This window comes from Heloderma suspectum, chromosome 2 (assembly GCF_057233095.1).
Source record: "Heloderma suspectum isolate Gila_16-S chromosome 2, 16-S_ref, whole genome shotgun sequence".
Taxonomy (NCBI): Eukaryota; Metazoa; Chordata; class Lepidosauria; order Squamata; family Helodermatidae; genus Heloderma; species Heloderma suspectum.
Window position 1 is genome coordinate 250,889,288 of NC_139459.1, and position 26,590 is coordinate 250,915,877.

At 43.9% G+C, this 26,590-nt stretch overlaps 1 protein-coding gene across 1 annotated transcript in view; it reads right to left on the reverse strand.

Moving 5' to 3' along the window:
- STK32A (serine/threonine kinase 32A) overlaps window positions 1-26,590 on the reverse strand; it is a 108,324-nt gene that overhangs the window by 54,434 nt on the left and 27,300 nt on the right. Inside the window, exons 3-5 of the mRNA XM_084838725.1 lie at window positions 21,351-21,406; window positions 19,717-19,868; window positions 9,171-9,344 (exon numbers count right to left, since the gene is read on the reverse strand). Coding sequence (XP_084694851.1) covers window positions 9,171-9,344; window positions 19,717-19,868; window positions 21,351-21,406 — 382 coding nt within the window. The remainder of the gene's footprint in view (window positions 1-9,170; window positions 9,345-19,716; window positions 19,869-21,350; window positions 21,407-26,590) is intronic.

Sequence of the window (26,590 nt, forward strand, 5' to 3'; positions counted from 1 at the left end):
TAATGTAGGATTTACAGTGGAATGATGAGGCTCTGGTGGCCCAATTTTTGGATGGTTTGAATGTTGAGATTTTAGATAAGCTAGCACAGGCGCTGTGCCCACCGACACTGGGTGAGCTCATCCAGTCGTGCCTGCAGATCAACATTCGCCTAGAAGGGCACTGACAAGCCAAGAAGAGCTCTGTTAGCCAGGATTTCCCTCCCCCCATTCCCCCATGGCCACTGCCCCCTCCCCCCCACAGCCCCCCCACAGCCCTATGCAACTGGGAGCAACCCGATCCACACTGTTGCTGGAAGAACTGGAACGGTGGCGCGCTGAACGTCGCTGCTTCAGGTGTGGAAAGAAAGGTCACTTCGCCAGATTCTGTCAGTCCTGACCAAAAGCCCCACCTCCCTAGGCCCCCAAACCTGACTAGGCCTCCCCCAATGTCTGTTGGGGGTCTCCGGTGAGGAGGGATCATCCACAACCAGGGTATGCCTCCCACGCATCTCCCCCCCATTCCATCTGCTGCTTCCTGTGCACCTCCATTCTTCCCTAGGGGGGGCATGTCATGGCGCTGGTGGACTCTGGGGCTACTACCAGTTTTATGGACAAAACGTTTGCTTGGCAACGCAACCTTTCTGCTCTGCTCCTGCCCGCCACATTGAAAGTAGAGACTCAATGGGCGTCCTCTCTATTCTGGAATAGTCACTCAGATTACAACTCCAGTCAGTCACCCTACGTTCCCAGGGGCATGTCAAGCAAGTTCAATTTCACCTGGCCAAGGTGCCCCAATACCTAATTGTGCTGGGCATATCCTGGCTCTCTAAACACAATCCTCAGATTCCTTGGAAGCTTCAAGTGCAGTGTTCATCCCCTACTGTCAACAGCATTGTTTCCCAGGAGTTAAAACGGCCCCGGTTCAGGCATTAACTCTTTCTTGTCGCTCCTCGTCTTCCCCAAGCAGTTTTTCTGCTCCAGTGAACCTACCAGAAAAATATGCGGCTTTCTGGGATGTTTTCAACAAGAAGGAAGCTGACTGACTGCCCCCCCCACACACACACACACTGCCCCTACGATTGCGCCATTGACCTGATCCCAGGAGCTACCATCTCAGCCGGCTGGCGAGGATTCCGGGGGGAGGAACGGATCGCCTCCCAACCCGCGGACCCCCCCCCAGACTGGCAGGTAGGGGATTCGTACATCCCTAGCCCCTCCACCTCCCCTGCCAGTGCTCCAACTACGTTCTTGAAAAAGAAATCGGGGGAGCTCCGTCCTGTCCATGACTTGTTGTTGTTGTTGTTCAGTTGTTAAGTCGTGTCCGACTCTTTGTGACCCCATGGACCATAGCATGCCAGGCCTTCCTGTCCTCCGCTCTCTCCCAGAGCGTGCTCAAGTTCATATTCATTGCATCGGTGATGCTATCTAGCCATCTCATCCTCTGCCGTCCCCTTCTCCTTTCCTGTCCATGACTACAGGAACCTCAATGCCATTACTATCCCTGAAAAATACTCCCTCCCCCTAATCCCTGAGATGCTGGAGTGCTTGGGGTAAACCAAGATTTTCACTAAATTGGACCTGCATGGCGCCTATAATCTGATTTGCATCTGGGAGGGGGATGAGTGGAAGACCAGTTTCTCTTGCTGTTACGGATCATATGAATACTTAGCCATGCCATTTGGCTTGGTGTCAGCTCCCTCTACATTTTCATGTTTTATGAATGACATCTTCCAAGATTATTTGGACTATTTTCTTATCATATATTTGGATGATTTACTTATATTTTCTTCAGACCCCCACTCTCACCAACAACATGTGAAAGGTGTCCTACAGCGCCTCCGGGAGCACCATCTCTTTGTTAAGCTGGAGAAATGTGCTTTTGATTTGACATCCTTGGACTACCTGGGTTATGTTATTTCAGTGGAAGGCATGAAGATGGATCCTGCAGAGATCCAAGCAGTCCTCTCCTGGCAGGCTCCATCCACCAAGAAGGACTTACAACATCTCCTGGGCTTTGCCAATTTTTACAGAAAGTTCCTGCCCAGCTATGCAAAACTGACAACTCCTCTCACAGATCTCTTCAAAGGCAAGAAATCTCCCTTTCACTCGTCCACCTCTGCCCAACAGTCTTTTGAAGAGCTAAAGAGGCTATTTAGCTCTGAGCCGATCTTTTTACATCCCGACCCATGAAGCCTTTTGTTGTGCAAGTGGACATCTCTGATTCTGCAGTGAGGGCCATGCTTTCCAGCCAGGAACAGCAGAGGGTGAGCTGCAGCCTTGTGCTTACCACTCCAGGAAATTAAGCATGTCCGAGCAGAATTACACTATCTGGGAGAAAGAACTGTTAGCCATAAAGTTGGCCTTAGAGACATGGTGGCATCTTTTGGAGGGGGCACAGCACCCAGTTGAAGTGAGAACTGACAATGGAACCTGGAACATCTCTGGACAGCCCGGGACTTAAATCAGCATCAAATTAGGTGGTCTTTATTTTTTTCATGATATAACCTCAAGAACTGCCACATGAGAGCCACTAACAACCAACAGGCGGATGCACTCTCCCGTAAGCCAGAATTGCAGCTGGGGGGTGAGGAGAGCCCCTCCCCTGCTCCAATCCTTCCCCCCCAAAGTCTGGCGGCTGCTGTTGAACCCCACTCTTGGATAGAGCTCCTTCGCTCCAAACAAGTTCGGGATCCCTTTGTGCACAATAAGGTGGCGGGATTGGGACACGCAGCTGGCACCCCCAAGTTGACCCCCTTCTCATTGCAAGGTGGGCTGCCTTACCACTCATGCAGAGTCTATGTGCCTTCCAAACACCTCCAAGAAAAAGTCCTCCATCAGTGCCACAACTCCTCCACCGCTGGGCATTTTGGCTTCTCTAAGACCTTATATGGAGTTACACGGGACTTTTGGTAGCCCCGAGTGAGTCAGGATGCCAAAACCTATGTCGCCTCCTGTGAAACCTGTCAACGAGTGAAGGACCCCACGGGCAAACCCACTGGCTTACTCCATCCCCTGCCTACACCCTCTGGCCCCCGGAAGCTGCTCTCCCTCGATTTCATCACCGACTTGCCCTGTTCACAAAGTAAGACCACCATTCTGGTGGTGGTGGACTTATTTTTGAAAATGGCCCACTTTATCCCATGCTCAGGGCTGCCCACAGCCAGGGACATGGCAGAACCCTTTTTGACGCATGTTTTCCAGCTGTATGGCTGGCCTGAGGGGCTTGATTCATATCGGGGGGCCCAATTCACGGCTCATTTCTAGCGGGAGTTGCTTGGGAGTTGCTCAATGTGACACTCAGGCTTTCCTCCTAGACGGATGGGCAGACCGAACAACCAATGACACGCTGCAGCAATACTTATGCTGTTATGTAAACTACCAACAAGGCAACTGGGTTTCCCTCCTGCCTCTGGTGGAATTTGCTTAATGCATGCCATGCTTCCACACGCCAAACTCTTTTCTTTGTCAATTTTGGGTACCATCCCAAGGCTTTCCCCTCCTTGCTCGGCCCTGCCTCAGCCCACTGCCTATGAATTTTTAGAGGAACTGTGCTCTGTGCACCACATCTTACAGAACAATGTCGAGCAAGTGAAAGCAGCATATAAAGACACTGTGGACTGGCATCACCAGCCCAGCCTGCCCCTGCAGGTTGGGGACTGGGTGTGGTTGTCCACCCTATACCTCCCCTCTCACCCCCACCCCACTAAGAAGCTCACAGCCCACTGGACGGGCCCATTCCAGATTACAGCCCAAATTAACCCTGTAGCTTTTAGACTGACTCTCCCACACTCCATGAAGGTGCATCCTGTTTTCCATCGCTCCTTGCTTTCCTCACCAGTCTCTGGCAACCCCCATTGCTCCGACTGCTCTCCCCCACCTCCAGTGTTGGGGGGGGGAGGAGTTTGATGTTGCTGACATCCTGGACTTGCGCCTTTTCCAGGGGCAACTGCAATATTTGGTGGACTGGGAGGGATATGGGCTGGACAAACGTTCCTGGGAACCAGCTGAACATTTGCATGCCCCTTTGCTGCTACACCATTTCCAGCAGCACTACTGCCACAAGCCCGGGGCCGCATGGGGAGAGCAGAAGGAGGGCCTCATGGAAGCGGGGATGATGTCAGGAGTGTTTCTGAGCACAGAGAGTGGGATAGCAGTTCAGATTCGGAAGGAGAACTGTCAAACATGGGGAAGGTGTTTTCCCAGTCTAGTCCAGATAAGAGTAGGCCTGCTTCTCAGGTTACAAACGTCCAGATGGCTGAGCATGAGGGTCCCTCCTCACCCATCCCCCATGAGAAGCAGAGAACAGGAGGAGGTGGGGTTTGGGGAGGATGACCTAATAGATGCCAGATGCAGGCACAGAGCAAAGGGAGAGAAGGTAGAGACGGAACTTAGACGGTCTACCTGATTGGCATTGTGTGAAAAGCTGAGCTTAGAGGCCTCACAAAAAGAGAGGGACCTCCCCACCTTAAATTAGGCTAGCCAGACCACCTCCCTCTTCAAATGGCAGGCAACTTTCATAAATCCCATTTGAATCCCCTGAAGGCATTCCTTTGTAGATGGAGAGTCTCTGAGAATTTGCATCTGTATGACCCTATGAAGTAATGGATTAAAAGCTGTAGACTGAAGCCTCTCATCTGTGTATGTCTGGGCATTGAAGTAAAGTGGGGGCTAAGGGAATCCTGACACTGGATGGGGTGGGGATGGGGGGTTGGAGTGAACGTCATCTGAGTGGCAGAGGCTGCTCAACCAATAATAGAGCCCCCCCCCCCCGCCCTGGGCTACATAAGGAAGATGTAAAGTAGTTACTTCCCCTTGTGCGCATTTGTAAGACAAGCCTCCCAACAAGCCCCAAGCCTCATTGAACACAATGGGTGTTACTTCTGAGTAGACACACATATGCTTGTGCTGGGATAAGGGGCAGGGGGAACACAGGGATGAAAAACCAGCCCCCTTTCCAGCCAAACTGACACTGCGCAGGATCTCTATAACGAAGCTCTGAATTAGTTATTTCCTAAGACAATAAAGCAAACAATGGAGAATCGGAGCCTTGAGATCAAGCTTAACTACACTTCGGGAATTGGGCTTTAAGTTGCCATTTCAATTGAGGGGGATCTCTGTAAGTACTGATGTGGGCACTCTGAGGGCAAGCCTCATTCAGCACAATGGGAGTTACTTCTGGTTTGTGGTGGGAAAGAGAGCAGTAAACACAAAGATGGAAACCAGCCCCATTTTAACCCGCAGGATCTCTATTCAGGGGAGAAGCCTCATTGACTATAATGTGAGTTAATTCTGAGTAGACACTAATTGGTTTGTGCAGGGATGGGAAACACACAGGAAACACCCCTTGACTGGGGTCACAGTGAAAGGAACACTTATGGGCAGGGCTAGCATACCCGAGGTCAATGTGGGGATTTGGGCACATAGCAACTATACCGGGGAGAACCCGACTTGAGGAAAAGAATAGGAATTTAAGCGGTCTCAGGAAATCTGTTTTTTCCCTGATAAGCTCTGCGGTGGCTGCTGGATGGCCATGAAGTCATGTATCCCTAACAACCTCCACACGCAGCCAGTTCGGAGTAAATCACTCGTGGAAACAGGCCCGAAGACTCCAATAGGAAGCCAACAACAATTAGAGTGGCATGGAATTAAGTACTCCCACTGATGGAACTGCTTCTGACAGCAAAACAGGGAGGGGACAATTCCACCCCCGCCTTGCAGCCCCCCATGTGCCCTCAAAATCTGCTCTGGAGGTTTGGGAGACCCTCCAGACCAGTTCAAGGGAGCATGGAGGGCTGCAGGGGAGAAGAGAAAGTCCACTGAGCAAGTGACTTCTGCTCACGAAACATTAGATTTTGCCCATAATATATGCCATATTGTGCCATTTATATGTTTAGCCGCAGAGGTCAAGATATGTTTCTCCATGATCCTTTTTAATACAGAAAAATAGCTTTTATCTTGTGTTTGATTATCATGACTGAAATTTAAGAAATTGTAAGTGTAGGCTTTAACATATTTGTATTAAATTAATATTTCATTTTAAATCATTTTTTAATAAAGAGACACCTAGTATAATTGTAATTTTAAACAAATAAATGTAATCCAACTTAAATTTTAAAAATCTGATTTATTTTTTTAATTAAAAAAACAATTTTTATCTACTCTGCCTCATTAAGTCAGAGTTTTGCAAGCCATTTTAACCACACAATGTGTGATTACATCTGTTTTACATGTTTCTTGTGCTTCACATTCAGAATACTTTGCATGACTAAACAGTTAATATTACATATACTTAGCATACCAATATTTCTATTCTTCAAACTTCATCACTTTTATAACTTCTTAATTTGCATTTCCTCAGCAATGATTTTTTTTATTCCCAGAGATCTAGAGTATTATGGCATTCAAACTGCATAAAAACAGATGAAGTGGAAAGTAATAACGTTTTTGATGAGATGCAATTATCCACTTAGAGCTGAATCCTACATTATTTACTCAAGCCAGAATTCTATTAGATGTATTGTTGACTGAATTTCAAACCTCCAAAGAGTTTTGACTGAAGTTCACTGAACTTGTCCTTGGGATAACACACTGCAACCTTGTATATATTAATGACTCTCAAAGGAACACACTATCAATATTGGTCACAAACCAGATAACTATGCAAGAGACTATGACCAGTCAGCAAGGTTTGGGATATGTTTCTTGAATAGCTGCACCCCTACTGTGCCATCAGCTAGACAGTGAAAGAATGCTGAAAGTCACAGAAGTTTCAAAAGCAATGGGCCTATTCACACATCATGACAAGCCACCATGGGTTAATTCACCCACAGAGTTCCGTGATGTGCGCCGGATGCCATTTTGCATTTCCAAGCCATGGCATGGGCATGCCTCAGCTCGCTATGCCGTGCAAACAAAGGGAGGGTGGGTTGTTGGCGTGGTTAACAAACTGTGCTTGCATATGCAAAATGGTGGCCAGCATGTAGCACCATGCCCCACGGGTGAATTAACCCAAGGTGGCTTACTGTGTCTTGAGAACTAGGTGAACGTCTGAGGTGGCATGACAAGACATTTCCCGTTCCAAGAAAAAAAATTCAAGCACCTTAAGGGCACATGAGCAATTTTCTGGATAGTGACTACTATCATGCACTGCTAACCAATGCTCACTTGAAAACGATAAGATTCAAATGAAGCATGTTATCAAAATTTGTCTTCTGCAATAATCATCTCTGGATTAAAACACTCTGTGACCAAAGGTCTAGTCTCACCAAATCTTCTTTGAGAAATTTGCACGGATGAATCATCTGGACGAAATGTTTTTACATGTATGGATTCATGGAAATCACTTCAGGAGCCACCTTGACAATGCTAAAAATCATGGCAGAATTGATCAATGGGGCCAAGCTACAAATTACATGCAGACGTGTGTAATAACAAAAAATATATATTAGCACATCTAGTCACCTTTGAAGGAGACATGATCTGCAGCAGATAAAAGGTGCTGGCTATCTCCCACTTTGCATTATCCCTCAGATTCTTCCCACCACCCCTCCACCACCACCTAATGTTCCCGATGCTTGTTTGCTTAACAAACATGTGTCTCAAAACCTATGGGTAGAAAAGCTGCTGGGGGTGGGGGTATTGCAGCAGAAAAGTGGAGGGAGGGTTACAGTTAAGGACCTCCTTAACTTTTCTCCAGTTCAGATTGCCTCCTCCCCACAAACTGCATTACCTACAAGAAGAACCCATCTGTGTGTGTGTGTGTGTGTGTGTGTGTATAGGAGCGTGGCCTAAGTATATATAACATTAACTGTATCTATGAATCACTCAAGCAAAGTGTTCTCAACTTGAAACAAAAGCACCACAGAGTGTAGATAAACAAGGATCCAAAGGAAGCTCCTGTACCGATGGACCTGTTTGCACATAACAACAGCAAACTGTGGGCTAATTAACCCACAATTTGCCATGGCATGTGCCTTTCACATGCCACCACCATTTGGAATATACAACCTTCAATCAGCCAGATCAGAAGTTGCTCCATGATGTGCAAATTAATTGTGGGTCAATCAATCCAAGGTTAACCTAACAACTAATTGCAGGTTAACTTTGGGTTGTTTAACCGACGATTAACCCATAGTGGTTTTACTGTGGTTTTAATGTTTTATATATTTTATATTGTTTTATTGTGTGCTCTTTGATTTTAATTTTTGTGAACTGCCCAGAGAGCTTCAGCTATTGGGTGGTATAGAAATGAAATGAATAAATAAATAAATAAATAAATAGATAGATGATAGATAGATAGATAGATAGATAGAGCGAGCCTGGGTTCTCATGTCACAGAGCAACCTCTGATCAGGCTGATTGGAGGTTGTATATTCAAAATGGCAGAGGCACACAACCCCAGCAAATCATGAATTAATTAACCCACAATTTGCTGCCATTACATGCAGACCGAGTCAATGCTTCACTATCCATTCCCAGCCATTTAGACCTAAGAATCAAAAAGTAGTTATACCAACTGAATTGTGGATTGATAAAAGTGTTTTGTGTTTTCTTCTAAAACGTATTAGCTTGTATACTGGAAGGCTTTGGTACAACTTTTTTTTTTCTAATAAAGGAGCTATGTCTGCGATTATTCCTTCTAACAAATATGTAAGCATCTGCAAATTTAAGATGTATTTATTTATAGTGTACTCCAAACACCTTAGGGATTCACTTATGTACCTACAGGAGGAGAAAGACATTTACCTGAGAAAGGGGCCTTCTTGCTATACGCCTATCTACCTCTCAGCTATGGGACTGGAAGGTATAATACTTTTTTGTGTTCTTCAGTTATAAAAACAGAAAAAGCAGGCATCAAAGCCAGCCCATTTATAATGGTAATAAAGATGGTTTTAAAAAGGATTTTTTGAAAATATTGTGTCCCCCACCCCCAATATTCTGAATTGATCTTTGTAGGGTGGAATATAACACATATGCCATTAGTGTTGTATCTATCAAATGGTAACTGAAATAGTCACACATGTACTTTCATCCTAATAAGCCAAGTTCAAGCTGTCTGTTCATCTACAAAGGTCAGTGGGTCAGAAAATATTGTTATGCTTTGGCAGTATAGTTGCCTGGCAGGATTAATGAAGGCTCAACCATGGTAAGATTGGTATCACTATTAATTACTTCTAAAGCCCATGACTCACCTGTGGATAATGTTCCTGCTCTTAAGGTAGTCCAGGGCCAATGCTAGCTCACAGACGAATAGCTTCACAGTGTCCTCTTGGAAGCGGACATTTTGCTGTAGGTGGTAACGCAAGTCCCCTCCAAGAAGCAGATCCACCACCATAAACATGTCTTCCTCATCCTGGAATGAGTACCTGGAAAAAGATGCACAGCACATAAATGACATACTTTGATTGGTGCAGTGGTCAGACTGTATGTGAGGAGAGCTATGACTCTACCTGGAGTTGGATTGTGACTGCCTTCACACAACACGACAACCCATACACAAGGTTGAGTATGAGTTGAGTGTGGGTTGTCATTGAACCATAGTTTGTTGTTGAAACATGAGTTCTTGTGTTGTGGGAATTCAGCTGCACTAACAAATTATGGTTTGTTAACCACGAACAATTCATGAAGATAACCCATGGTTTGTTGTTGGGCTGTGAACTGTGGGTTGTTTGTGGTTAACAACCCATGGTTTGTTAGTGTGACTGGGTTCACACAACACAACAACCCATGGTTCAACGACAACCCAACTCAACCTTGAGTTTTTGTGTTGGGTGAACCCAATGAGAGGCTACGGCTGTATAGTAGGAAAGTGCAGCACAGTAAACTATACATGAGAACTTGGTGATATTAATGCTAGGGCAATCCTAAATTTAAGGATTAAGAGCCACGCTTAATAGCAAAATATATTGAGAATTTAGTTATCCTTAGTACCAATTGAACCAGAATATGTGGCCAAAATTTAATTTCCAAAATATTCCTAGACACAGAACCCCACTCCCCATCCTTTAGTCAGGAGACAGGAACCCAACTCTGCAGGCATAGCACAACTGTATGCATATTTTTCTCATAGAATAATACTAAGGCTCATCTAGGACACTTTCAAAATTGCGTGAAATATAACAAAAAGATTAAAATGAAAACAGCAATCCTGGCGGACAAAGATACACAACTGGTGACAGTGCTTAAAAAAGGAAAACAAGGAATTCCAAAGTCCTTCATTAAATGCCTTCAAGTGAGTGCTTTTATTTCTATACAGAGATATAGCAGCTCTAAGCTGTCCAGAAGCATCACGCTCTGTACTTGAATCTCTTCCCCCTAATTGCTGGTGTGTGGAGACTCCCTACAGTTACTCGGTAACAAAGGAAATGTACTCTGCACCTGTTCAAGGGCACTTTCATCTACTTCTATTTCATATGTTCCAAAGTTAAGCCCTGGCATCAAAAAGAAAAATGGCAGGATTGAGCCCTGGCACAAATTAAGCCCTGCTTGTAGCATCTCACACTCCCTTCCATACAGCCGTCAAAATTCTCCTCACAAGACCTTTCTGCTTCACTTCTTTTAAATAACAGTGAGTTAAATGTGGGCTCAAGAAATCAATACATTGTAGACTTGGAGCAGTCAATGTTCTTGAGTGCAAGGAGGAAAACCAGCTGCTTTTGTGCCAAGAGATTCCCCGAGGAGCCAGCATAATTAAATACAAGGTAAAATCACATCATCTCTAAGTCAATGGACAAAGCAGGATGCACGAACATAATCAACCAACACACAGAAGACACAATTATCCAAGCCTTCATCCTTCTTGAAGATGCAAGAACACCAAGAGAAGCTCTTCACAAGCAGCAAGAATGCACAAACCTGCCTAATATTTTCAATCTCCAAACAGGGTTGGGAATCACCTTTGTCCGAAACCCTGGAGAGCCGCTGCCAATCTGTGTAGGTCAGCCTCCCCCAACCTGGCACCCTCCAGATATGCTGGACTACAGTTCCTACATCCCCAGCTGGGACAGCCATTGGTTGCATGATAGGAGTTGGAGTCCAACACATCTGGAGGGCCCCAGGCTGCGGGAAGGCTGGAGCAGATCATACTGAGCTAGGTCTGACTCGGTATAAGGCAGCTTCCTCATCTATGTCCCTATGATATAGATGGGAGAACAATAGCCCATGGAAACCTAGGATATTGCACAGCTGCATTTTAAAATGAAAACACTTGTGAGTATTTATAATGAGCTGATTAACTCACAAATGTTCACACATCAGAATGGTAAGGGGTGACGAGAAAATTAGCTCTAAAGAAGTTTCTGTATAGAGTGGTGAATGCTGAGCTGCTGTGTGAACACTTTTAAAATTGCAGCTGTTTGGATTTTTTTGTAAGTAAATATGGTTCTAGCACAAAAAATGCTGCTTAGGAAAGGTTAAAAAAAAACTGGCTTCAGGACAGGGCAGCAGAGCATTTACTCCAAGTTTTTGGAAGAGTTGCCTCTGCAAAGAGAGAGAGATTTCAGGATGTTGGGTCTGCAGCTTAAAGATTAAAAATCTGTGTTAGCTATTCAACTAGCAACACTAAAGCATATTTGTCTGTATACAAAGAGTGTAGCATCATTACAGCTCCTGAAGTTCAAACTGAATTAGATTTGTAGAGTGATTTAAAAATCCTGCTCAACAGAGAAGAATGAAAGAAATCAATGCAGTGATCAATTGAGCTGTTATTTGGTCCTAATGTTCTCTACAGGATTCTCGATCATCCTAAAAAAGTAGGTGGTCTGCGTTTTAAAAAAGAAAGAAAGAGAGCAAATAGTTGCTCAAAGTGCACTCTTCAGCCCTAAAGCATTTATTTCCTATGCGCAGGACTGGAAGACTGCAGGGCATCAGAATTCTAAGGTCAGAAAATCAGATAGTTTGCCAGTGCGTAATCACAGTAGATAGTTTCTCCCCAGGTTGCCTCTTTGACTCCATCAATATCACAGAAAGAAAGAGCCAGCCATTAGAATTTCACTTTGAAAGCCTTGGGTTGCATTTATACAGCTTTAATTTGGGAGACTGGGTGGACTGCTTCAGTTCTTCCTGTCTCCAGACAGCAGGCTGGATTTCAGTCTATGCTGATATTATACATATCCTCATGGCTAGCAAGGCTGTGCAATTTACACATGGCTGACTTGTCATAGTGAGTGTGATAGTATACTCCTAGAGGTAAGAAATAGCTGCCTTTCTCCTCATCACTTTGTACTCCTACTTAGACGTACAAGCTACCTTGAAAGGATTTGTACCTTTAAAGGAAAAACAACAACAACCTGCCATCTGAGCCTGCCCTTAGTTGAAGGAGTTCAGGAGGGTTACAAGAAATAACCTATGCAGTATGGAAACTTGTCCAGTTCAATGCTAAAAATTAGACTCTGGGAGAGGTTAAAGCAGCTGAGATGCAATATAGAAATTTCTCCCAAAGAAATCATACGTAATCTTACAGCCCATGGATCTGCAAATATAATTTAAGTTCAAAGCAGAAATTCCAATGTCACCATTATGCTGAGAGAATTGGCTTGCAGCTGTTTCTCTAACACTATCTGAAAAAAAATCTGTTGACTTCTGCAGTTGACCATTCAGCCTCTGGGGCCAGCAAATCTAAATCTGCTAATACAAAGTTTCCTCTTATCAAACCCATCCTGGAGAGTTAATATTCTGCGCAGACTCCTACAATGAACAGACCATACAGGGAATAGTATAACAATCCATAAGCGGGACTACTGCAGGTCACAGTGCTGCAAAATGCACTTCTAAGAGATCACCAGTTCAATTACTTTGATGATGCTTGGCTAAAATGGCAGCAGCACCCTTGCTTACATCTCACGACTTCCTCTCTCGAAACAGATCCAGGAAATTAATTCTTTGGCAAATGGGTTGTGTCAAGAGCCTGCTTAATGGAAATGAGCAATGCAGGAGGGCATCAGAGACTGAATGCTTAATTTGTACACCTGGGACCTGGATGCATCTGGAAATGGCTTCTAAACACATAGTTCAAGATGCCCTGTATTGTAAAGCAAGATTTAATCAATCAGGGCTAGACTGCCACATGGGGATAAGGGAAGGCCTCTCTACACATGTACTGATGAGGCACTGCTTTTTGGTCAGTTTGCCACTGCACACAGGGCCCACCCTAACGGGCAGCAAGGCAAAGGGACCTGCTTCTGGCAGCACCACTGAGAAAAGGGGGATAGATGAAGATGGGAATTGATGTCTGAATAGTGCAACAAAACTTTTTTAAGCACTGGCCCCTGCAACGGGGGCTGGGGGGCATTTGGCCTGCACTTCAGGCAGCAAAATACTTTGAGTCAGTACTGAATGCAAAGAAAAAACCTCCCAGCTAATGAATACTTATAAGAGACTGAAGGCCAGTTTAAACATTTTAATACAGTCCAGTTCTCTCATGATTGTACCATCTCAGAACTTATATGGAACTTATATGGAGTATCCTGTTTGAAAGCATCCCCTTCCCCATGCACACATATTAAAATCCCCTCTCTGGGAAACAGTTACATATGTACGTAACAAGAAATTTGCACAGGGACCCAGTTCTGGAACTATTCGCACTGCCCTGGCTCCGTTTCCTGAAGAAATGAAGTGGCAAAGACAACGCATCTCCCGATCTTCTTCCACCATCTTCCACTTGCTATTCCACAGGAATATTAAGAACATCTGCCACAAACTGATTCTCATCCAGGGGAGTATAAGATCCAGGGGAGTATAAGTGACAGGAAGCCAGATTCCGGCTGAACATCAGGAAAAACGTCCTGACTGTAAGAGCAATACGACAATGGAACCAATTACCTGGGGAGGTGGTGGGCTCTCCCACACTAGAGACCTTCAAGACGAGGCTGGACAGCCTTCTGTCAGGGATGCTGTGACTTGGATTCCTGCATTGAGCAGGGGGTTGGACTCGATGGCCTTGTAGGCCCCTTCCATCCCTACTATTCTATGATTCTATGATCTTTTGCTCGGTCCAGACGTTTGGCAGTTCTGCTTTGTAGTGGCTTACACATATTTTGAGCTCCTTGGTTACCATTTCAATTGTGCTTTGTGTTGTTTGTTCCCTGAGTGAAGTAAGGGCCAAACTAGACAAGATGCCATGCATGTAATTGTGTGAATACCTTTCAAAAAATAAATAGTAGGCACAGGGGGCCCAACCTGGATTGGAATCAGGTGAGGGTTTAATCCTTTGCTCCCCCCCCCCCAGCACTTTATTCCCAATCCAGATTGAGCCTAGTATTTGAATTGGGAGCAAAGCCTCCACTGGCACAAATGTAGCTTCCCCCTAATAAAAATAGCAGGTGTCAAGGAACCAGTTTGGGTCAGGAGGACCACAATAAGGGTGGCAAAGGATTGAAGCCCCCAACCCTCATCCTTTACTACTGATCTTCTGCAACACACCAGCTATGTTGGGTGCATTCTAGGACATACTCTCAGTTTATAATAAATGATGGTCAAGGCCAGGAGTGCCCTCCATAAACTGACTGCATGATCTATAACATGCCCCAGAATTCTCTGCCATATGCAGAGATTCTGTGGCAGGCAAATCAATGTGGAAGGTGTTTTCCAAAGGTAGAAAGTTTGAGAACTACCATAAAATCACATGGGAACAGGCCAGCATCAGAAACCATGATTTGATCCTGGATTGTTCATAGTAACCATAGTTTAAATGGACAGTGAGTTTAGATATCAGTAGAAACTGTGGCTAGCTTAAAATTGGAAGAAGCAGCACTTGATCTCCTTCTCTGGCATGTGAAAGAAGAGGGGAAGGAAGGGGAACCATGGAAGCCTGAGGCTCACCATGGACCATAGCTCATTCCCATGATGGGAAACCGTGGTTTTCTATTATGTCTGATCCAAGTCTTAAGCTGCCATTATTCTTATTCTACATGGTGGTTCTATTTGGTATTCTCTCATGAGTGTTTTACTTGATTTGTTGTTATATGCATTTATTTATTTATTTATTTATTTATTTATTTATTAAATTTATTAATTGCCCATCTGACTGGTCACCCAGCCACATTCGATATTTTATTTTTATTACTGGTTTTTATATGTATTTTATATATATACTTTTGTTAACCACCTCATATGTTTGGTCAAAACAGAAAGGCAAGGTGTAAATGTTTCAAAATAAATCAATAGTAAATTCAATAAATAGTTATATCTTTCTTCCTCCTCCTAGATTCAGTTGTTGTTTTGAATTTGATGCTTCTATGAAAGTCGCTGAGATCTGTTTCATTATCACTACCCATTGACAGAGAGCTTTTCACACACATTATGTACGTATGCCTGACAGTAAAACCACCTGAAAAGAAAAGATAAATCCTATAATAATCTGAGTCTCTGTTACCTGAAATAGTACTGTGACTTTAACAGCGTTATGTTCTGTGTTAATTGGTAACAAAAACTTATTTTATTCTTCCTGTTTCAAGGCCACTGGAGGAAAAAAAACATACTTCGTCAAAGAAAAATTGAGGGATCAAGACTGAAGACAGCGTGCTGATTGATGCCAGTGCTGATGGCTAGCAAGCTATTGGAAATGAAGAGTGTGGGAGGCTGTCCTCCTTTGAAAGAAAGAAGACTCAGGCAGACATTTCCCAAAGGTATCTATCTGGCTTCAAGGCCTGACCTGCCATGCTGCATGGTGGAGTGATCTTCAGGCAGCATCATGGGGTTGCGGGTGGGGAAGCACAGGCCTCGGGACCAAATCCAGCCCTCCAAGGTTTCCAGAAGGTGGTGCCCACTTCCCCCGCTCCTGCCGCCTTTCCACTAACCCCCAACCATTTGGTGGTTTCTTCTGTGCAGCCCCCCCGCACCTTCTAAAAAGTTGGAATGCCTCTCCTAAGGCTTGGTTACCGGCAGAAAGAGCTTTACACTGAAATATGCTGGTGGCATTTGCTGTGGCCCCAGCCCTTTCCCCTTCAGTCTTGCCCACAAGAGCTTCTCCGAAATTGAATTCAGGCTGAAAGAGACTCCCCAGTCCTGGGGGAGAAGGAGGCAGGAATTAGTATCTGAATGGTGCAGCCCTAGTCAGGCAGGGATTGGACTCTGCTTAAGGCAGCAAAACATTGTGTGCTGCCACTGTCTGGTTTTCAGCAATAAATGTGAAATAGTTCATTATTTTGCCAATCAAATAGTAATGTAACAATGAAGAGAATGAACGTTCCTAAGTCAAATAGTCTTAGGCAAGTGACTAAGTACACACACGCTCAAACTTGCAATACAGGTAAAATAATTTTGCCCCATCTGACAGGGTTGTTGTGATGATTGCACCAATATTATAATGCATGCAGTACTTTGAACACTCTAAGGCAGGAGAAGATTGATTTCCAGATGTTTTGGACTTCAGCTCCCAGAAGCTGCTGCCAGCATGGCAAAGAGTCAGGAATGCTGGAAGTTGGAAGCACAGACAACTGGAGATCTACTTTCTGCTCCAAGGCATCAGTACTAAAGCTTTAAACACACTCTAAGGGTGCAATCCTATGCAAGTTTAGACAGAAAAGGTCTTACAACTCTCAGCATTCCCCAACCGGCATGGCTGGCTGAGGAATGCTGGGAGTTGTAGGACTTTCTTGTGTTTAAAAATGCATAGGATTGTGCCCCAAGGCTCCAACAAACCTGCTAGGGAGCAAGCCCCACTGAACAAAGTGGAACATACTGCTGAGTAAATATGCACTGGATTGTGCTGTAAAATGCTAAATAAATGCTAAGCATAAAGTCTTTATTTTTGTTGATAAGGAGTGCAATCCCGAAGGCTCAAACCACAAATGGACCTACCTCTGTAAGCTAGGCCAGCTCTAATAATCACAAACAGCTTAGAAGATGGGGTGAAGACATTCATGTACTAAGCTGTAAAATCCCAAAGGGCATCTTCTGCCTCAGCTGGTCCCATATTTCAAAGCAGTTGTGCAAGGAGGAAGCCCTGCATGAAAGGCTGTAGAAGAAGAGGCAAGGGGTAGCATCCCTACCAGTAGCATTCAGTGCAACTCCCAGCCAAACACCTATTGCTCCATCTTAGGAGTGCAGCTGTTTATTCTGGCTCAGAGTTGTACGGCTGGACAGAGTGTTTTCCCCTTGCCTCCTCTCTTATGGTGTTCCCTGAGGCACTGCCATCTTTCCAGCACCCCGAGCTACTGCTTTGAAGTGTCAAGAAATGCGTGGAAGAACCTTATGGATTTCATGGCTGAGCATATAGGTGCCTACATCTCCCTCCTCACTGCTTCATGAACACTGGAGCTGCTTTGGTCTCCAGAAGTGGGTATGTGTGGGATTAGCCACTGCAGATTTGTACGATCAGATTAGTTCAAGCAATATCAGCCAGGTTTTAAGGGTAACGACACGGCACAAAACGCACCCTGAAATATGGACACTGGAAAGCAGAAAAGCAGGCGTTTTACAGGACAGCAATATTGATTAAGATTATGGGTGATTTCCTGGGGCATTGAATAGGGTGAAAGTTTTCCTCCTCTCTTTAATATTACAGTTTAAGGATTTGGCTGTCACTCTCTTTAATTTTAAAATTTTAAGAATATGCTGTCAAGCAGTGCTAGTTTAATAGTGAAATATGCCCTTCAAGGCCCTTCAATCACATGGAAATGCTGAAGACAGTTAATAACTTTCAAATATATTTATTTGAAAGATTTCTATGCCACTTTTCGAGACCCAAATCTTCTCAGGCAGAGAACAATTAAAAAATCGATCACAGAAAACAATGGTACAATAAAAATCCAATATTAAAACCATAAACCAGGGATGAGCAACTTCTGAGAGTCTGGAGGCCAATTCCCCCTCCCCATGGGGGCCACACACCCTGCTCCCCTGCCAAATTAGCCACCAAAATTCAGCAACATGGAGAAGCAGCAGCAAAAAAGGATTCTTTCCCCATTTTTTGCTGCTATGCTGCTGAATTTCAGTGGCACACTGTGGTTTGTTTTATTTAAACATCAGAAAAATTTGCGCAGCCAAATTCCAGTGGCAAATTCAGTGGCAGCAGTGGTGGGGGCTATAAAAAAAGGCCAGGGGTGGTTGCATGTGGCCCATGGGCCAGGTGTTGCCCACACCTAACATAAACCATTTAAAAATTATCCACAACTCCAAGCAGCTAAAAGAGCAGCATAATAACAAAACATCAGTCCAATGGTCTATTAAAAAGTTCCAAAATTAAGCAGGATAATAATTTAACCATAAGTGGACAAACCAAAATGTCTTCAGGGCCTGTTTAAAAGAAAACAAATGGGACCAAATGTACTGCTTTAGCAGGGGAGTTCAAAAAATGAGGAGCCACCACTGAAAAGACCCAGTCTCATGAACCCACCAATCTTTGTACCTACTGGTGGGTCTGTGGACAGGGCTTCTGAAGCAAGACTCAGGGGTCGGGTAGACTGACAAGTGGGTCCATCAAGCAACCTGGTCCCAAATCATGTAGGGCCTGAAAGGTTAAAACCTGCATTTTGAATTGGGCTTGCAAGTGAATAGGCAACCAGTGCATTTAATACAATACTGGCGTGACAGGCTTCGAAAGACGAACCCCCACAAGCAACTAGGCATCTGCATTTTGAAGCTTCTGAACTGTCTTCAAAGGCAGCCCCGTGCAGAGTGTCTTACAGTAGTTTAGCCTAAATGACAAAATAGTTGAGCAGTTCATAGACTCTAATCAAAGATCCAGTCCTGCCCATTCTGCAAATCTTATATAAATCATAAAGAGATACATATGGCCCCTTCTTTGTTTTCCTTCTGGCAGGCTCTGTAGTCATTTTTTGTTTCAATCCACCTTTGATGTGTGGTTGGTTTAACTGCTGTTCTTGTTTTGGAGTGATTCAGTTTGGTGGCTATGCTGGTGTTTTGATTTTGATGTATTTTATGCTGCTTTTTTAGCTGTTAGGGTTACAGATTATTTTAAAATTATTCTGGTGTTTAATAATTGGAAGTTTTATTGTCTTATCATTCATAATTTATTTGAGCTGCTTTGAGAGCACATTTTAATTCCGAAAAGCAACATTAAAATATCTTTAAATAAATAAATAAATAAGCAAGCAAGCAAGCAAGCAAACAAATAAATGTGGTGTGCCTTGTGGCTATACCATTTCAAATTGCATATTGAGGACTGCATGCTTGAATATTCACCCACATTACTATGGAAAAACAGCGGATTAGGCAGAGGGCTCTAACCAAGCCTATTCCCCCAAAGGCGCCAATTTTCTATGTGCAGGGAGTGACTTTTCATAGGGGACCATTCCTCTATCTAATCAAGGCCTTTTGCTACCAAAGTTTATTTCCCAACTGAAACAGTCTCACCACTAGATCTGGCACATCTGCCGTTCAGTCAAAATGTTACAATTGCTACTGTGAAAGAAATAAAGTCAAACAGCATGGTGCTTTGCTGCCTCAAGCTACCAAGTACCTAGTCAGTTATAAAAGGAGCTGAACAGGGGATCTATTATGAAGGCCCTGCCTAAGACACAAGTTTGAACGGCAGGCAGTCCTGGAACCTGTTGTGTCTCTCAAAGGCCACTCAAAGAAATCTGGGTTACATGAGCAGAACAAGTCAACAAACATTGTGTATGTGGGTGGGGGTGGGGTATGGGACAGTAATGGTAAGAGGGTTAAAATCATACAAATCAAACAGAACCAGGTTTCCAGAGAAGTCAAGGCCACATCATTTCAGGGAAATATGGTACTCTCGAAAGTCCACACTCACAAATAATGTGCATTACTTACCACAAGTTCACAAGGAAAGGGTGTTCTAACCCCTGCATGATCTGTAGCTCTTTGAAGACATTTCGCACTTCATTCCGCTCCACACATTTCTGCTTGTTCATATATTTCATTGCATACATTTTCTTCGTGTCATTCTTCTGGACAATGCATACCTACAGCAATAAATCAAGATGTAGAAGAAAGTTGTGTTACAGAAATGCAGGTACTTGTGTAACCAACCTTTAGTAAAATAAAAAATAAAAACAATTGCATGACTATGTTGCTGTCTCACCTACCTAGACAGAAGAACGTAAGAAGAGCCATGCTGGATCAGACCAAGGGTCTATCTAGTCCAGCATTCTGTTCACACAGTGGCCAACCAGCTGTCGACCAGAAACCCACAAGCAGGGCATGAGCACAACAGCACCCTCCCACCCATGTTCCCCAGCAACTGGTGCACATAGGCTCACTGCCTCTGGTACTGGAGATAGCACATAGCCTTCAGGACTAGTAGCCATTGATAGCCTTTTCCTCCAGGAATTTGTCCAACCCCCTTTTAAAGCCACTGAAATTGGTGGCCATCACTACATCCTGTGGCAGTGAATTCCACAGTTTGACTATGTGCTGTGTGAAGAAGGACTTCCTTTTATCTGTCCTGAAACAGAAACCCTGTTCTTCTCTGGGACAAGCTAACCTCACAGTACTTTGCCACTGTGCTTAATTGCAATGTTGAGCAAAGATGCCCTAACATTTTCCAGATGCAAATAAAACTGAATGCTTATGAGAATACAGCTGCCTTAAACATCAAGTTAGAATCACATAAATGTGCCGTCTTAAGCACACCTCCAGTTCTGTTTTGGTGACAATGTAGAGCCGGGGTGGGCAGGCTCTTTTCTGTCGGCGGTTGCCATGCCCTTGGGGGTGATCTACCAAAGATCACATGTGCGATAGGTGAGGCCAAAACCAGAAGTGGCAGGGCTAGAGCCAAAAGTGGTTGGGGCACTCTGTTTCTCTGTCTCTTTCTCCTTCTTTATGCCACTCCTCCTCTTCTTTCTCTCTCTCTCTGCCCTCCCCCTTTCTCTCTCTTTCTGCCACCCCTTCTCTCTCCATCCCTCTTCTTCTCTGCCAAGCAGGCTGCCAAGAAAGGGACAGACCGCTCTTGCCAAAAGTCTGAACTGATTACTTACAGAGGGCTTTTGAAATTAGGCTGAGGGGCCAGATGTTGCCCACCCCTGATGGACAGGCTGTACTGCACTGTTCCTAAAGAACTAAGCTGGATAATTGCCTTACACACTCCATCAAAAGAGCAAAGTGATGGGGGTGGGAGAAGAGAAAAATGAGGCAGAATGCCAGCATGTCCTAATTTGCTCCAGTTGAAAGTCTCCCTTTACCGGATGTTTACATATAAATTCAGCAGCTCTGGTTTATCAATAAGAACAGTTTAATATCCTGTAATATAATTCGAAGATTCTGAGCATACAAGGAACAAGGCTCCAGTTCTTCCTAGCTTTTTGAAAGATAAGGCTCAGTTTGTAGTCACTGACAATGCAATATTCTCTAAAACCCGTTTATTTGCTGTCCACTTTGTTATTTTTAAGAAGAATCTATTCCTTTAGATACCTATAGTCCCCAGCATGAAGCTTGCAAAAACATACCTTTCCAAAGCTGCCTTTCCCAATGGCTCTCAAAATCTCAAAATGGTCAAAGGTAACTGTAAAGGAGAACACAAGTTTAAAAATATAACCCTCAGACATTCCATATTAAAATCATTAACTTCCAGAAATTATTACACAGTAGCAAAGACCATTTGTTCCTTAGTCATCATGACTTAAAAATAGCTTTTTATTCTATTATTGGTTGAATTAATATTGTTATTCCACATTCTTTCAGACAGATAGAATCCCCATCATAGAACAAGTGCTGTTTTTTTAATGAATCCTATTTTATTAATATTTAATGTATGAGTATATTTAATGTAAAGAACCATCTTTTCATGCATTTAGCTCTTTTTTCCTCTCCCTCTTCTCCCCTCAAATGTGGGAACACAAAATAATAGTTATCCTTTTGAATCAAGTTCTGCCGGGTTACGATTATGTATGCTTTTAAGTTACACAGAATTCTTCTTTAGGTAAAATGGAAGAAGAGATATTTGTTTCAATATAAACTGCAGGAACAAACCACAATAACACCTGTAGATCATTTGATAAAAGGTGGGATATAAATTTTTCAACTAACTAACTAACTAAATAACTAAATAACCTTCTGATTCAAACCAGTTTGATAGGCCATGATACCCATTTTAAAAGAAAGATCGTTGCAGAATTCTATTTTATTATCCAACTGCATGTAAATTGTGGCTTACTTAAAATTATAGGTTGTAGGGGGAGGTTGGGGGGGAAGAGAGTAAAAATAACATATACCAAAAGTTAAGTATAGTAGTATCTTCAATGCCTGAATATTTGCACCAGTATTTTTGTTTGCGATTCTGATTTAACATTCCCACAATAGTCAGTGTAACATTACGGTTTATCATGTTGGACTTGTTTGGATGATCAAATCCTGTCCTAGAGAGCAATCCTATGGTCCCTGGGCTACCATAGGATAGTTCAGATTCCCCACCCCCACCCCCAAGGTTGGAGAGAGCCCTCCAACCTCAGAAGGGGAAGTCAGAGATCCAACCTCTGGGGCCAGTGCAGACAGAACTGCACAGGAGGTCTCTCTGAGGTAGGAAACGCAACCTCGGAGAGGCGGAAAACACAGGAAGACAGGTGGATAGGGAGGGGAGCAGGAAGGGAAATAGACCAGAGAGGCCAGGATACGATTCATCCTGAGCCTCCTCCAACCTCCCTCCCTCTCCTTCCAAAGTGCCCTTTTCAGCCCGTCTAGCAAAAAAACAAAGAACGGAGGATGGGGAGGCAAAGATCGCCTCCACCACTCTTCCTGCCCTGCTGGCTTCAGCCCGGCAGCACATAGAAATCTCAGAAGCCTCCGAGTTTGGTGGCTTCTGATCAGCGAGGGTGCAAGCCATAGGACTGCACTCTTAATAAGGAAGGATATGTATGAGTCTCATGCTATGCAGCTGCTTTGCTCCTCCCTTCATGTGAGCGATGAAGGAAGTGGTTTAAAGTTGGCTTCTGACTCCTGGCCTGTTTAGCTATTAGCCATGTTCCAGGTTTATAGTTAATAGTTCCAAGTCTGCATGTACAAGGAAAGTATAGTTAACTGCGGCTTCCTAGCTTTTTCACCAATTGCAAGTGGCAGCAAAAGAGCTACATGCCAGTGTATAAATCTCACACATATCCATCCTGGCTTATTAAGCTAGGATTTTACTGTCCATAGCCACTGTTTTTCTGCCTTATCCTAAATAAGATAAGAGCCAATGTGATGTAGTGGTTAGAGTGTTGGACTCGGGCGATATGGGTTCTAGACTCCAGTTGGCCATGAAGTTCCCTGGGTGACTTTGGGCCAGTCACTGCCTCTCAGCCTAACCTACCTCACAGGGTTGTTGTGAGGATAAAATGGAGAGGAGGAGAACCATGTAAGCTGCCTTGGGTTCCTTGCAAAAGGCAAAAAGGCAGGATATAAATATAGTAAATAAATATGTGTTAAGCACTGGAAAATTTAGGATTGGGCAGTTGGAAATGCGCCGTTCCTGAAACCTCACAAGCAATTCTAGTAAGGCAGTTCAGCTTCAGTTCTCAAATCACTATCTTTGAACTCTGCTCATATTAGTTCAAGTCCTCTGAATCAGGTGGAGATCAGGCAGCACTAAAGCCATAAAGCCATTCATACCAACCACAAATGTAATAGCACTTAAACCTCATTAGGGGGCTGATTGGAGGTTGCAAATCAAGGTTGTGCATTACTAACAACACATCGGCCGTAATTACTGTGACTTCAGAACTGTCAAGTACTGCCAAAATGACAGAGCCTGAAATTACAGAGTTAATTTGCGACATCCATCCATTCATTTCCAACCAATTAAGAAGCGGAATGGAAGTGACCATGTGTTTGACCTCCTTTTGCTCCCAAACTACTCCAGCCACAAGGGACCATACAGCCCAGTGATGAGGTCTGTGATGGATTCAAAATGAAAGCAAGCAAGACAGCTTGTTACACATTCAAAGGAGAACTTAGTAGCCAGCTAGTACAATATATTCTAAACCACTTACAAACTGAAGTCAGAAAAAAAAATTCTGCATGGAAATCAGTCAATGTATATGCAAATAATACTTTACATTGTAAAGTATTATTTGCATAGAGTTCTTGGAAAGCAAATCTTGAGTTATGGGAGAATGCTAGGCTGAAGACATTGGTGGCCAATGACCACTTTGTAATCCACCCACACCACACACACAATAGCCCACTTAACAGAACTGAAATGCCAACCCAGTCCCTCCACAGTGGTTTTCTTGACCTGTAGGGAGCCCATAGTCATGATCGCAGCCAGCAACCAGGGCTCTGGCACAGTGGAAGAGGAACCAGCTAGATCAGGAGGACCCAGGCCCTGACACTGAGTTAGAACTTGTCACCCAGAAGCCCATTGAGCCAGAGTCCCTTGAACTAAGCCCCCTAGAGATGGCACCCCCTGAACCAGATTTCCCTGAGGTACTGGTCCCCTTTATACCAGAGCTTTACAGTCCCTGGTGCCTGCTCTCCATTGCAGGTAACACGCATGGTGGAAGCTGATTGGGAGGGGGTGGAGTGCTAGACTCCAGGCCAGAGTACTGATCCCTTTAAGGTTCTCTGATCTTCAGGAAGGGGGAGGAGCCTGGGAGGTATAGTTTGGCATCAGGTGACCTCCAGACCGCATCCAAGCAAGTTCTCTGCTAGGCGCTAGCCAAGGTCCTACAACTCCTTCTTGATCCTGCCTGCCATCTGCCTGACTAAGCCACCCTCACTTATCCGTAGTACCCTGCAGCCTGTTTTACTAGCTGAATGGTTTATTTTATGCCAAAGAAGTTTGATCAGCCATTGCCTATTGCAGCATGCATATCATTATGTGAACACTTCTGTCATCGAATGAGCACTGGGAAGATTTTCATCTAGTGAACACTGGGAAGAAATCGATTTAATTATCTCCCTACATTTCATTCATCTCAATAGTGAGCGTCAATAGTCACAATCATCATGTGTGCCAGTTATGGCAGAGGACATTTTCTGAATGGCACAGAAGATAATTGAAATGACATTCCAGTTAAGATGAGCAAATATTTTGCAACACTGACATGTAACACCTTCCCCTGATGCTACAAAACGCAGTAAAACATTTTGCTTTCAAAATAACACAACTGAGTCTCCCCTAAGCTAATAAAAGAAATTCAATCTTAAAAATAATTGTTGTTGTTGTTCAGTCGTTCAGTCGTGTCCGACTCTTCGTGACCCCATGGACCATAGCACGCCAGGCCTTCCTGTCCTGCGCTCTCTCCCGGAGCGTGCTCAAGTTCATATTCATTGCATCGGTGATGCTATCTAACCATCTCATCCTCTGCCGTCCCCTTCTCCTTTTGCCTTCAGTCTTTCCCAGCATCAGGGTCTTTTCCAAAGAGTTTTCTCTTCGCATTAGGTGGCCAAAATATTTGAGCTTCAGCTTCAGTATCTGTCCTTCCAAGGAGCAGTCAGGGTTGATTTCCTTTAGGATGGACTGATTTGACCTCCTTGCAACCATGCTAATATCTACCATCGAAAGAATCCACACATTCTTCCTAATACCATATTAAAACATTATAGCTAGCCAGTCAACAAATACTGTCCAATAATTCCATCCACAGCCAATAAAAGGCAATCTGGATGGCTTTTGGCAATCTTTGTTAGAAGACTGGCATGGCAACACGTGGGTACTGCAAAGGTGATGGGAAATCCATTCTGCCAGTGACTTTTGTTCCACTGGCAGATGGTCAGCACTGGATCCATCCCATTGTTTTTAGGTGGGATGAATACAATATGTACATTTGCAAGCTATTTTAACCAAATGAATTAAAGAAAATACACAAGACACTTTTTCTCTTGTTATCTATTAGTAGTTGAAGCCCATCAAGGCAAGACTTTCTAACATTCTGTAAGTGAATACAAGCAATAGCATTTACACAATACTGTGAACTTGTATACATACTATCATATCCAGTCCAAACAACTATGGGGACTGGGGACCTTTTGCAAGTTAGTCTTGTATGGCACATGACTTATGTTTTTAACCTTTCTGTAATCAACAGCTGTGCCTTCTTTGAGTAAATGCTACAGAAAAATAATGCCATCATTGTTTTTCTGCTTGTAGGCAAGTAAAGCCCCTAGAGGTATCTGTTCAAAAGAAAGCAATTAACTTTTTCAACAGTTATAGCATTGCATAATTCTGGAAAGTTTTCTAGATGCATAACTAATCTAAGCTATGCTCTGAATTTGGAGATACATTTGTTCAAAACTTTGACCTAGAGGAATTAAGCTCCCATTGACCTTAATTCCTCTTGACCATACAGCTACATGTGCAAAATATGAAATCCAACTGCTGCTCCTTAACTTGTGTGGGAGACCACAGAAACATGAGGCTGCCCTTAAGAATTAGGCATGTAGTATGGACTGAAATAACACTGAGCCCCAGCTCAGCTAGGTTATCTGGGGCATCCGTTTTGTGGTAGAGATGGCTGGCACAAAATCATGACTGCTATAGAGCTTCCAGCACCAAAACCAACACACATGAATTAGGCGCAGGTCATTTCCTATTGGCCAGAATACCTGTGGGGATCACCACTGCTCAATTCCTCCTCAGCCAAAACTGACACTGATACTGTATCAAGTAGCCAGCTAGAACCATCTGGGGAAACTCTGGTCCAGTTCCATCATCCAACCATTAGTAATATGCATCTGGGCACCAAGCTCATCACTTGTTCAAAACAAAGAC